The sequence below is a fragment of the Neofelis nebulosa genome, chromosome 1 (genome assembly GCF_028018385.1).
Source record: "Neofelis nebulosa isolate mNeoNeb1 chromosome 1, mNeoNeb1.pri, whole genome shotgun sequence".
Lineage (NCBI taxonomy): Eukaryota > Metazoa > Chordata > Mammalia > Carnivora > Felidae > Neofelis > Neofelis nebulosa.
The window spans coordinates 155,310,375-155,324,985 of record NC_080782.1 but is presented as its reverse complement, the minus strand read 5'-3'; the positions used below and the strand labels follow the sequence as shown (position 1 = coordinate 155,324,985).

The 14,611-nt window shown below is 37.1% G+C and overlaps 1 protein-coding gene and 1 pseudogene across 1 annotated transcript; one reads left to right on the top strand and one right to left on the bottom strand.

Moving 5' to 3' along the window:
* The first annotated feature begins 794 nt into the window (after nt 1–794).
* On the top strand, nt 795–9,316 carry LOC131485799 (olfactory receptor 2T33-like). The gene is made up of 2 exons (XM_058685743.1): nt 795–1,803; nt 9,283–9,316. The coding sequence occupies exons 1-2, from the start codon at nt 884–886 to the stop codon at nt 9,314–9,316; spliced, it is 954 nt and encodes a 317-aa protein (XP_058541726.1). The 5' UTR covers nt 795–883.
* Nucleotides 9,317–13,155: 3,839 nt separating this feature from the next.
* Nucleotides 13,156–14,334, bottom strand: LOC131485748 (olfactory receptor 2T8-like; annotated as a pseudogene).
* Between the last annotated feature and the right edge of the window lie 277 nt (nt 14,335–14,611).

The window sequence follows — 14,611 nt, the reverse complement described above, 5'->3', positions numbered from 1 at the left end:
TATCTTTTAGGATGTGTGATTACTGGTAACAAAGTGTTTAAGACTGTAAATAAGATCATTTTTTATGTGCCTTAGGGTTATATTTATTTATAAAACTGGTTATTTTCAATGCACACATTTAATTAAATTCAGAAATTTGTGAGTACATATTAGATATAAAAATTAACTGCTAAGAGGTCTCTAAAATGAGATAAATTCCCTGTAATCACCAGCACGCATCATGCTAACATGACCAATATGGTAGTAGGTACTCCAGAACAGAATCTGTGGTAGCTGGAAGCCTGGATATTGGAACCATGGGCTGCATACACATGTAAAATAGAGAAATACAGCTAGTTTTGTTTCTCTCAGCATCAAAATGAGTGCTAGTAATTGCACATTAGTTTGTATATTTTTTAAATTAAAACAACTCCTCATGACATTGAAGGAAATCTTGAGAAACTAATTTAAACATACGAGACACATGGAAAAGTTATAATTAAGAGATATATCACATTAATATTGGCCAAAATGCATGACTATGAGGCTCTTCCAACACAGAAGTACCCAGGCATTAGAAAACTAGGAAGGCATAATATTTACTAACACCGTGAGTAAATTATGTGTGGCATACCAACAAGATATACAGAAATAATAGAAATGTAATGTGCACTGCAATGTATACTTGTTATCCAATTTTTGGAAAAAAATATTGTGAAATAACAGCAGAGATGTATGATAGGATGGTAAGGCAAATGTCTTGTCAGGAAATGAAAGGTTAGAGACATAATTATTCCTCCAGATCTCATTTATTTTTATATCATTTGACCATGTCTTCTTAAGAAAATGCATAAGCTTCCTTTCAAACACCTCTGTTTTCCTAATCATTCCTTGTCTTCCAGGCATGACTGGAGCCATGGAAGATGCAAATAACACCACAGACATAAACTTCATTCTTCTGGGGCTCTTTAACCACACTCAGACCCATCTGTTCCTCTTTTCCATGGTGTTCATGGTCTTCCTTTCCTCCCTGATGGGCAATGCCCTCTTGATTGTGCTCATCCATGAGGACCCCCGACTGCACATGCCCATGTACTTCTTGCTTAGCCAGCTCTCCCTCATGGATGTGATGCTTGTCTCCACCATAGTCCCCAAAATGGCAGCCAACTACCTAATGGACACCAGATCCATCTCTCCTGCTGGCTGTGGGGTCCAGATATTCCTGTTTCTGACTCTGGGAGGGGGCGAGTGCTTCCTCTTAGCTGCCATGGCATATGATCGATATGTGGCCATATGTCACCCCCTGCGCTACCCCATCCTCATGAATCAGAAGCTCTGCTTGAACATGACCACAGGCTCCTGGCTTCTGGGAGGGGTAGATGGGCTGATGCAAGCTGGCACCACTCTGAGCTTCCCTTACTGCCATTCTCGGGAAATCAACCACTTTTTCTGTGAGGCACCCTCGCTCGTTCCCCTTGCATGTGCGGACACTACATTTTTTGAGTTTTTCATGTATGTGTGCTGCATCCTGATGCTCTTGATCCCTCTGTCTATCATTTTGGCTTCCTACAGTCTCATCCTGGCTGCTGTGCTCAACATGAGGTCCACTGCAGCTCGAAAGAAAGCCTTTGCCACCTGCTCCTCTCACCTGGCTGTCGTGGGGCTCTTCTATGGCACTCTCATATTCACCTACATGCGGCCCAAATCGTACCGTACAGTGGCCCATGACAAGGTGGTCTCTGCTTTTTACACCATCTTTACACCTGTGTTGAACCCTCTTATATACAGTGTGAGGAATAAAGAAGTCAAGGGGGCTTTGAAAAAGTGGCTGGAGAAACATTTTCTGGGACATCTATAGTGGGACTCATTTGCAAAATTGGCAGCAGCCATAATGAATCCAGATTTTGAAACTTGTGTTATATCAATGTATATTGCTCTCAGTTGGCCGGTTTGTGCTGTTTTTTTTTTTTTAACTATTTCATTTATATATGGTAAATTCATTAAAATTTCCATTTGTCCTGCTTTCAGATATTGTCATAGTATTTTTGGTGTAGACTTTGGACCTCAGTAATAAGAATAAATGATTGAGGCACTGTAAGCAAAATATATGTTATACATTGATAAAAGAAAGGGGATTTTCAACTTTTAATGTTTGTGGGCCCTGATCATGTGCTCTCAGGAAAGCCAAACTTTACCATTACCAAGTCAGCAAATCTCACAATATGGATTCAATTTCTGCCCTGGGAGCCCATGTACATCTACTTCATTTATAAATAACTTAAAAGGGAGGATTCCAAAAATAAAGTAAACAGTAAAACCTTCTTGGTTCACATGAGACTGAAGTCAGACAATCCTGCAGGTATGGTTAAGCCTTAAGGTTATAGTCCTATAAGATAAGGTCTATAACTTTCTAAAATATCTTTGATCTAGTGATTGTAACATTTTATGTTTTCTGCTGTTAGTGAAGATTGTGTATCCCAGTCAGCTGTCCTAACTTGAGCTGGGAGATTTTTTTTTTTCTTTCAGAGATCCTAAAAGATTTGTTCATTTTGTACCAACAACATCAGCCATTTGTATGTGTGTTTGTGTGTGTCTGTACAAAATTATGAGAATGAATTATTTAAAGAGTGAATAATTATTTTTAAAAAAGCAATGTATATACTAGCTTCTATAATTTTTATAAAAAATTTCAAATAAATTAGAAATGAAATAAATATGAAACAAAATACATAAAACTTGTAGAAGATATATACATATTTATATACTTATAATATTTATATATTTAAATATTTATACAGTTTATATACAGTTTATTGTCAAGTTAGCTAACATAGACTATATACATTGTGCTCTTGGTTTTGGGGGTAGATTCCCGTGATTCATTACTTACATATAGAACCCAGTGCTCATTCCAACAAGTGCCCTCCTCAGTGGCTATCACCCATTTTTCCCATCGCCTACCCCTCCGTCAACCCTCAGTTTGTTATCTGTATTTAAGAGTCTCTTATGGTTTGCCTCCCTCCCTCTCTGTTTGACACTATTTTTTCCTTTCCCTTCCCCCATGGTCTTCTGTTAAGTTTCTCAAGTTCCACATATGAAGGAAAACACATGATATCTGTCTTTCTCTGACTGACTTATTTCACTTAGCCTAATACCCTCCAGTTCCACCCACATTGCTGCAAATGGCCAGATTTCATTCTTTCTCATTGCCAAATAGTATTCCATTGTGTATATAAACCACATTTTCTTTATCCATTCATCAGTTGGTGGACATTTGTGCTTTTCCCATAATTTGGCTATTGTTGAAAACACTTCCATAAACAAAGGGGTACATGTGCTCCTATGAATCACATTCCTGTATTTGTTGGTTAAGTTCCTGGTAGTGCAATTGCTGGATCCTAAGGTAGTTCTATTTTTTTTTTTTTTTTTTTTGAGGAACCTCCACACTGTTTTCCAGAGCGGCTCCAACAGTTTGCATTACCACCAAAAGTGCAAGAGGGTTCCCATTTCTCTAGATCCTCGCCAGCATCTGTTGTTTCCTGAGTTGTTCATTTTAGCCACTCTGACCGGTGTAAGGTGGTATCTCAGAATGGCTTTGATTTGTATTTCCCTTATGATGAATAATGTTGACCATCTTTTCACGTGTCTGTTGGCCATCTGGATGTCTTTTTTGGAAAAGTGTCTATTCATGTCTTCTGCCCATTTCTTCACTAGGTTATTTGTTTATTGGGTGTTGAGTTTGGTAACTTCTTTATAGATTTTGGATACTAACCCTTTATCTGATATGTCATTTGCAAATATCTTTTCCATTCTATTGGTTGCCTTTTAGTTTTGTTCATTGTTTCCTTTGCAGTGCAGAAGCTTTTTTTATCTTGATGAGGTCCCAATAGTTCCTTTTTGCTTTTAATTCCCTTGCCTTTGGAGATGTGTCAAGAAAGAAATTGCTGTGGCTGAGGACAAAGAGGTTGTTGCCTGTTTTTTCCTCTAGGGTTTTGATGTTTTCCTGTCTAACATTTAGGTCTTTCATCCATTTTGAGTTTACTTTTGTGTATGGTATAAGAAAGTTGTCCCATTTCATTCTTCTGAATGTTGCTGTTCAGTTCTCCCAGCACCATTTACTAAAGAGCCTACATTTTTTTCCATTGGATACTCTATCCTGCTTTGTCAAGGATTAGATGACCATACCTTTAGGGGTCCAGTTCCGAATTCTCTATTCTATTCCATTGGTCTATGTGTCTGTTCTTGTGCCAGTACCATACTATCATGATGATTACAGCTTTGTCGTTTAAGCTAAAGTCTGGTATTGTGATGCTTCCCACTTTGGTTTTCTTCGTCAACATAACTTTGACTATTCAAGGTCTTTTGTGCTCACATCTAAATTTTAGGATTTTTTGTTCTAGTTTTGACAAGAATGCTGGTGCAATTTTGATTGGGATTGCATTGAATGTGTAGATTGCTTTGGGAAGTATTGACATTTTAACAGCATTTGTTCTTCCAATCCATGAGCATGGAATGTATTTCCATTTCTTTGTGTATTCTTCAATTTCCTTAAGAAGTTTTCTATAGTTTTCAGCAAACAGATCTTTTATATTTTAGTTAGGTTTTTTCCTAGGTATCTTATGTTTCTTGGTGCAATTGTAAATGGGATTGATTTCTTGATTTCTCTATCTGTTGCTTCCTTATTGGTGTATAGAAATGCAACCGATTTCTGTACATTGAATTTGTATCCTGCAACTTTGCTGATTTCATGTATCAATTCTACCTGCTTTTTGGTGGAGTCTTTTGGGTTTTCCATGTAGAATATCATATCATCTGTGAAAAGTTAAAGTTTGACTTTTTATTTGCCAGTTTGGATGCCTTTCATTTCATTTTGTTGTCTGCTTGCTGAGGCTAGGACTTCCAACACTATGTTAAACAACAGTGGTGAGAGTGGATATCCCTGATGTGTTCCTGATCTTAGGGAAAAATCTCTCAGTTTTTTCCCCACTGAGGATGATATTAGCTGTGGGCTGTTCATATATGGCTTTTCTGATGTTAATGTATGTTCCTTGTATCCAGACTTTCTTGAGGGTTTTTACTAAGAAAGGATGCTGCATTTTGTCAAATGCATTTTCTGCATCTATTGAAAGGATCATATGGTTCTTATCCTTTCTTCTATTAATGTTATGTATCACAGTGATTGATTTGTGAATATTGAGCCAGCCCTACAGTGCAGGAATGAATCTCAGTTGATCATGGTGAATAATTCTTTTTATATGCTGTTGAATTTGATTTGCTAGTATCCTGTTGAGAATTTTTGCATCCAAGTTCATGAGGTATATTGGCCTGTAATTCTCATTTTTATTGTGGTCCCTGTCTGATTTGGGAATCAAGGTTGTGCTGGCTTCATAGAATGAGTCTAGAAGTTTTCCTTCCATTTCTATTTTCTGGAACAGCTTGAGAAGGATAGGTATTAACTCTGCTTTAAATGTCTGGTAGAATTACCCTGGGAAGCCATCCAACCCAGGACTCTTACAAATGTTAGGGGATTTTTGATAACTGGTTCAGTTTTTTCATTGGTTATGGGTCTGTTCAAATTTTCTATTTCTTCCCATTTGAGTTTTGGTAGTGTGTGGGTGTCTAGAAATTTGTCCATTTCCTCCAGGTTGTCCAGTTTATTGGAATATAATTTTTCATAGTGGTCTCTGATAATTGTTTGTATTTCTGTGGTGTTGGTTTTGATCTGTCCTCTTTCATTCATGATTTTGTCTATTTGGGTCATCTTTATTTTCTTTTTGAGAAGACTGCCCAGGGTTTTATTAATTTTGTTTATTTTTTCAAAAAACAACATTTTGGTTTCATTGATCTGTACTCCATTTTTTTATTTGTCTTTGTTTTTTTGATTGTATGTTGTTTAATTCTACTCTAAACTTTATTATTTCTCTTTATCTGGTGTCTTTGAGGTTTCTTTGCTGTACTGCTTCTAGTTCCTTTAGGTGTGCTGTTAGATTTTGTATTTGGAATTTTTCCTGTTTCTTGACATAGACCTGGATTGCAGTGTATTTCCCCCTTAGGACCGCCTTTGCTGCATCCCAAAGGTATTGGACTGTTATGTTTCCATTTTCATCTCCTTTCATATATTTTTAAAATTTCTTCCTTCATTGCCCATTTGACCCCTTTATTCTTTATCAGGATGTTCTTTAACCTCCATCCATTTGGAGGCTTTACAAATTGTTTTCTTGTGGTTGATTTTGTTTCATAGCATTTTGATCTGAAAATATGCATGGTATGATCTCAATTCTTTTATATTTATTGAGGGTTGTTTTTTGATCCAGTATGTGATCTATCTTGGAGAATGTTCCATGTACACTAGGAAAAATGTGTATACTGCTGTTTTTGATTGAAAAGTTCTGAATATATCTGTCAAGTCCATCTGGTCCAGTGTATCATTCAAGGGCATTTTTATTTGTTGATTTTTTGCCTAGATGATCTGTCCACTGTTGTAAGTGGAATATTAAAGTCCTCTGCAATTACCGTATTCTTATTAGTAAGATCGTTTATTTTTGTGATTAATTGATTTTGTATTTTGGTTCCTTCATGTTGGGAGCATAAACATTTACAATTATTAGCTATTTTTAATGGATAGACCCTGTAATTATGATATAATGCCCTTCTTCATCACTTATTACAACGTTTAGTTTAAAATCTACTTTGTATGTAATAAGTATGGCTACTCCAGCTTTCTTCTGACTTCCAGTAGCATGATAGATCATTCCTCATCCCCTCACTTTCAATCTGAAGGTGTCTCTTGGTCTAAAATGAGTCGCTTGTAGGCAGCATATAGAGGGATTTGTTTTTTTATCCATTTTGATACCCTATATCTTGATGGAACATTTAGTCCATTTACCTTCAGCATTATTATTGAAAGATATGGATTTAGTGTCATTGTGATATCTGTAGGTTTCATGCTTGTGATAGATGAATGTCTAGATCCCATTTGAGTTGCCTTGACTGACCCAAAAATGAGATGCCCACCAAAATTTGCCTAAACAAGCTTATGAGCAAAATAATATAGTATTATTATTTTAAACCACTAACATTTGTATTGGGTTGCTATGCAACTATATTACTTACAACATATTTTGATTCATGGAAAAGGAATGGGGCCAAAACTAGTACTAACATCATGTCATATTTTCATAGGATCAAGTGGCAGTCAGAATACAAAAGAAACAAGCAAGCAAAACAAAACAAAACTCAAAGAAACTATTAGCAAAAATATAAGGGCCTTGAGAAAACAGTTTCTGACACTAATATAATACTACATGTTCATTGTACTTGAAATTAAAAAATGTATAAAAACAATGTCACTTATTATCAGGGAAATGAAAATTAACACTACAGCAAGATATTACCTCACTCCTGTCAGAGTAGCTAAAAAAAAAGAATTAACAATTGTTGTTGAGACTGTGGAAGAAAAAGATCTCTCATGCATTGCTGGTGGGAATCCAAAGTGGTGCAGCCACTCTATAAAACAGTATGCACTACTCTATGATTAAACAATCACATTACCCACATAGTGGGTATCTATCCAGAGAATACAAAAATACTAATTTCAAGGGTTATATATAATCCTATGTTTACGGCAGTATTATCTACAATATCCAAGTTATGGAAGCAGCCCAAGTGTCCAGTCTTTCAATTGATGAATGGGTAAAGAAGAAGTGGTGTGTGTGTGTGTGTGTGTGTGTGTGTGTGTTATTTAGCTATAAAAAATTATGAAATCTTGATATTTGTAGCAAAATGAACAGAGCTAAAGAGTGTAACGCTAAAATAAATCAGTCAGAGAAAGACAAATACCCTCGTGGACTTTAAGAAGCAACAACAACAAAAAATGCACAAAGGGAGAAAAGATAAGACAGAGAGGGACAAAGGAAGAAAATTAATTATAGAGAACAAACTTATGGTTTGCAGAGGGGAGATGAGTGGCAGGAATGGTAAAATAGGCAAAGGGGATTAAGAGTACATTTAAACCTTGATGAGCACTGAGTAATGTATAGAATTGTTTTTGCTTTGTTTTGTTTTTTAGAACTGTTACATCACCATATTGTACACCTGAAACTAATATAACATGCTGTTAGCTATACTGTAATTAAAATAAAAACATAGTAAAAAAGTTTCATAGGCTATACTTCAACATATGTGCTCTTTCCTTGACCCTCAGTATCTTTTCAGTAGGGGTCCTGGAAGTAGCTGAGATTTTCCATGTTTCCAGTTCCCATGAGACAACTACTCTTTCTATGGTTCTATATATTGCCTGACATTTTGCTTTCAAATTCTACATGAAGGACCCATTCATGAGCTCCAGGAAGTCACTTTGTGCAGGGGCCTCCATTTATCAAAGTGATTAAAACTTTCTGTGGTTGCTAGTTTCTTTTCTCTATGTGGTTCTTTGGTGCTCCCTTCTCTATTTAAATTAACTTTCTGAATTTCTTTGTCTCTGTTTGAAAATATATAAAGTGATTTCCATTTCTATACCTGGACACTCATAAGAGTCTCCTTTTTGGAAGATGAGGGAATTAATCACAGAAAAAAATTAAAGTTTTGGAGGTGAAAAGTGACAAACTTCTGAAGCATACACTTCTCATGGGCAAGGAATAAGCAACAGAAAAATGAAAAAAAAAGTGCTATCTCTAAATTCCTTGGCTTAGGATTGGTAAAAGGACATTGCCAGCCATATAGAATTGAACAGAACAAATGATTACATGTCTTGACCCATATATATGGGGTGGGTACTTCACTCCTCTCATAGAGACCAGAAGAAATCAGTGAATATTAGTACAGCAATATTTTATCATCCACAGATTCCAAATACACATCCTCAGGAAGGTTACTGAGAAAACCACTTAGCCACAGAAGATCACTTTCTAAAATTATCATAGTAAATAGGTAATCATGATATTGTAAAGGAAAAACAAACAAACAAAAAAACAACATTCCAGAGGAATGATACAAGAACAACGATGAAAAAAAAAAGTGAGAACAATATTCCAAGAAAACAGAAAAGTAGCTTTATTTATGAATGTTCTTAATCTACAATATAGAAGGCAGCCAAATACCTGCCTAATGAGAGTTGAGAATATCTAAGAACCAATTCCTTTTGTTTCTCCTACTTTTGACTTCTCTATATGTGTTTATTGATGTTATCAGGTCCTTAAATCACCAAATGTTTTGGGGATTTTGATGAATTGCATTTCACAGGTGATCTGATAAAAGAAATCATATCTAGACTTGCTTGGTACCTCCTGATCACCATAACTAAAGGAAACTTTTAGTTGTCTCCATTTTGGAGAGCTGAACTTATTTTGTTGGAGAAAATTAAATGAGTCAAACACTTGTTGATCAGAAGAAAGAACTTGTTGATTCTAATGTTTTATAATAACCTGGACTTCCTTCTTCTGGACTAAGAATCATACTGCACTTCCCCTGTCCTTGTAATATGGGGTGGACTGTCGCACATCAGGGAAATAAGCATGTATAACACCTGACTAGGTGATTTAAGATCAAATAACTGACCTTCCATGTTTTCTTTTCACATACCTCAGACTGCTGATGTTTATGGTGAGAGAAGTATGATTAGCTGCATCATCTTTGTTATTTTATGACATAGGGTTTTATGACATAGGGACTTTTAATCCATTATTGGTTAAGCAGCATAAATTATCATAATGTATTTCCCAGACTCTAGACACTCATATATTGATTGACTTATTTCTAGTTTATACATTGTGTCATTTCAATGAGAAATTGTGGGTGTATATATATAAGTAATATGCATATTTAAAAAATATATAAGGGTGCCTGAGTGGCTCAGTTGGTTAAGCATCCAACTATTGATTTTGGCTCAGGTCATGATCTCATGGTCATGAGATCAAACCCTGAATCAGGGTTGGTGCTGATAGCACAGAGCCTGCTTAGGAAACTCTCTCTCTCTCTCTCTCTCTCTCTCTCTCTCTCTCTCTCTCCCTCCCCCTCACCCACCTTCTCTGTATCTGTCTCTCTCAAAAAAATACATATATATAGCCAATTGGAACATAGTCTCTGACATAAAATATTTGAACATACTGAAGTGAGGTATGATAGAAAATTATATATATGTGAATAAAAAGAAATACACATGCTTTTCTCAAAATCCTTCAATTACTTAGGAAGACAAGAATATAAAAGGATTTTGAAAAATCATATTTTAAATTTTCTGTCGACATATTTTAGTAATAAAACTATTGTTTTGAAGTGTAAACAAATTTTATTCTTTCAACTTTTCAAAATAAACACTGAGTGTATCAAAATAAGCCAGGCTTTTAACTTGTGTTAACTATGCCTGTCTTCAATAATTCTGGGGGACAGAAAGCGGTCATAGAATGTAGTAAATTTCTCACAATGCACAGTGTCTGCTTGGAATTCTCTCTCTCTGTCTCTGTCTCTCTCTCTCTGTCTGACCTTCCCTTACTCATGCACCCTCACATATGCTCTCTAAGTAAATAAATAAATAAATAAATAAACAAATAAAAAAGAACAGGTCCTGTAGTGCCCTGCAGGGTAGTGTCCCCTGATAACTAGAACCTGATGCTTTAGCAGCATCTCATATGTGTGTTGCGTTCATCCTGCTACTGTGTCTGAGTACCATTTCCTTTCAGTCTAGGTATGTGCACTGACTCTTGTTGTGGGCTGCATTTGCTCTCTCTGATGTTAGAGAGACCCAGGCTGGTTGGTTCTGAGGGTAGTGGGGGGTGATGGCAAATTTTGCACTGAAGCACTAGTCCTAGGCCAGATTCCTGGAGCATGATGCCCATCAGGGGCTTGGCACATGGAAGCTGTGGCTGGGTGGGGGCTGCATGACATTGACAAAATTTTCAGAAAGCCAAGCGTCAAAGCCAAGTAGGTTTGGAGTGGGCATATCCTCAGGAGAACTGATGTGCAAGGCAGACTGCCAGCAGCTTAGGTAACAAGTGTCTGTGCAGGACAACTTCTAGAAGGTGACTGTGTTTCTCTGCTGTGGGGCAGGAGAGGAAAATGCTCCCAGCTCCTTTGTTCCTGGAGAAGTCTCCAACACGCTACAAAATCAGTGCGAACAGGTCTCCTTTTCATTTCTTTCCAGCAAACTCTGGCCTCATGTCACCTCCTTGTGGGCTGTGGTCTCCCTAAGGGTGGGAGCCCCACTATTACTTACCCTCCTGTCCCACCCAGGGCTCAGCTGATTTTAAAACTCCAGGCTCCAAGTCCTGGTGGTTATACAAACCATGGAATTTAGCCCCTCTGGTTTTCAATATCAGACGTTATGAGGAATCATTCCCATGTGAGCTCCCTGGCACTTTTCCCACTCTGAGCTGACAACTCCCTTCCTTCTGTGGGCAGCTCCCAACCACCACTTCCACCCATCCTAACCTGTCTGGTGTGGCTTGTCTACATATAGTTGTGGAGTCTGTTCTTCCAGTCTTCACATGGCTCTCTGGGTTATTTACTTACATGTGAGTGATAACTAGTTGTACACATGGGATGAGGTGAGTTTGGGTCATCCTCCTACTCTCCTATCTTCTCAGTCTCTTTTTCACACCCTATTAAATCTTTTCTCCTCAACAAAATTTAAACAAGCAATGGAAGAACCTGATAAATCTACTTTTTAATGTATTTTTAAATCATGGGGCGCCTGGGTGGCTCAGTCGGTTGAGCGCCCGACTTCGGCTCAGGTCATGATCTCACAGTTCGTGAGTTCAAGCCCCGCGTCAGGCTGTGTGCTGACAGCTCAGAGCCTGGAGCCTGCTTGGGATTCTGTGTCTCCCTCTCTCTCTGCCCCTTCCCTGCTCATGCTCTGTCTCTCTCTGTCTCTCAAAAATGAATAAACATTAAAAAAATTAAAAAAATAAATCGTTATTTTCAAAGTCATTTGTGTACATTTTATTTTTCATTTTAAATGATTCTCTCTTATTTTAATGAATCACAGCTTTCTGAAAGGGCAGATGAAAGTATGTTTAAGTTCTGGAACCTCTAAAATTCTTGAAAATTAAACATTGTTGGAATCCAGTCATATTTTGCACTAGCATATTTTTTTAACTTTTTAAACGTTTATTTATTTTTTTTGAAAGGGAAAGAGAGCACAAGCAGGGGAGGGGCAGAGAGAAAGGGAGACACAGAATCTGAAGCAGGCTCTAGTCTCTGAGCTGTGTGCACAGAGCCTGACACAGAGCTCGAACCCACAAACCATAAGATCATGACCTGAGCAGAAATCAGATGCTTAACTGACTGAACCAGCCAGGCACCCTGCAACACTAGCTTATTAATAGGAAAGTAATTTTAGCAAAAGATGCCAATAGGCCAAGCCCCTTAATAGGGCACAGTAGACAGTGATGCAAACTGAGCAAGTTTGATATTGTCAGACAAGAAGAGGGGTTTTAGGATGATGTTGTTCAAAGGGGATGCAAATCAAGCTTGTTGGGAGTCATCTTTTTTACATGAGTAGACCATACTAATATCTTACTATTTAGTAATTTGTTTATGAATTTTGAACTCCAGAAAACCTACAGTTAAATTGCACCTTCTGTACATTTTACATATAAAATCCATTCTGTTATCTATGCTACAATCTGAGGAAATAAAATGAATACCACCTTAATCAGATTAAAGCTCTTGTACTAATTTGTCAGTACAGTCAAAAAAATGATTTAGGTGTTACTATTTTAGTTTGTACAGGGGAGATCGATTAATCTTCCCAGTATCTTGGGGAAGAAATGTTGTTTATTCAAACTTTTTCTTAATACAATCATTTATAGCATAAAACAATTAAAAGTGGAATTAACCATATGATCCAATAATCTCATTGATGGGTATTTAACCAAAGAAAATGAAAACTCTGATTCAAAAATATATATGGACCCTGATATTTATTGCAGTATTATTTATAATAGCCAAGATTTGGAAGCACCCTAAGTGTTCATTGATAGATGAATTGATAAAAATGTGGATAAAGATGTGGATAGACACACACACACACACATACCTACATATATACAACAGAATATCACTTAGCCATAAAGAAAGATAAAATCGTGCCATTTACAAAAACATGGAGGGATCTAAAGGGTATAATGCTAAGTGAAATAAGCCAGTCAAAGAAAGACAGATACACAAATCAATGTAATCTTAGTCATGACTGAAGGCAAAACATTCACACATACACTTTCTCTGGGCTCCCTTGACTACACTGTTCCTCAGACTGTAGATAAGGAGGTTTAGCACAGGGGTGAAGATAGTATAGAACACTGACACTACTTTATAATGGTTAGCTAACCTGTAGGATTTGGGTCCCATGTAGATAAAAATAGCAGCTCCATAAAACAGTCCCATCACAGAGATGAGAGTAGCATGTGTCAAAGCCTTTTTGCCAGCTTCTCTAGAACACATCTGGAGAACTGCAGCAAGGATGAGACTATAGGAAATCAGAATGAAAGAAAATGGGACCAGGATGATTATTAACATATATCAGACATACATCACATATTCAAAGAAAAACATATCAGCAGAAGCCCAGGGGGCTTCACAGAAGAAATGATTGATCTCATGTGTATCACAAAATGGAAAACTTGGGGTGCCTAGAAGACTCAGTCAGTTAAGCATCTGACTTCAGCTCGGGTCATGATCTCATGGTTGGTGGGTTTGAGCCCAACATCAGGCTCTGTGCTGACAGCTCAGAGCCTAGAGTCTGCTTTAGATTTTGTGTCTTCCTCTGTCTCTCCACCTCCCCTGCTCATACTCTGTCTCTCAAAAATAAATAAACGTTAAAAACTATTTCTTAATGAAAATGGAAAGCTCAGGGCAGCAGAGGCCTGCTATCAGCTGACCCAGGAACCAAGACACCACAGTCATTCTCAGGCATAATTGCCAGCTCATGAGGACAGGGAATTTCAGTGGGTGGCAAACAGCCATATAGTGGTCATAGGACATGGCTGCTAAGAGGACACCCCCCACTTCCCAAAATGTGGAAGAAGATCAGCAACCCAAGACCAGCATATGAGATGGACTTCTTGTCAGTCAAGTTGTCAGCTGCAATTTTGGGCACAATGGTGGAGACCAACTGTATGTTCATGAGGGAGAGTTGTCTCAGTAAGAAGTACATGGGCTGTGTATCCAGGCATCTTGATGAATCAGGAGAATCATGAGGATCTTGCCCACTGGGGAGGTGAAGACAGATCCATCACAAAGAGAACTAGGTGTGGTTAAAGAGTCCTAGGAGAATAAAATATGAGGGGGTGTTCTCATTTTTCATAATTTCAAAAAGTGTGACACTGCAAATGAAGAAATAGATGACAGAGTTTTCACCATTTACAATACTCTATTTGATCTACATATTTCTTGATAGGTGCATGTTTGAAAATTATAAACCTGTTTTACATCTTTCATCTGCCATTTACAAATATTTTAACCTGGACATAAAATTATTTATAACTTTTTCCCAATATTTTTCATTTTCAACATTTTCTAAATAAGTATCCCCCACTTTTATTATTAATTAATTGGCATAATGAATAAACATTCTTGATAAATTGCAATTATATAATAAGTGCGTCTTTGCATCACTTAACATCCATATAAGTGAACA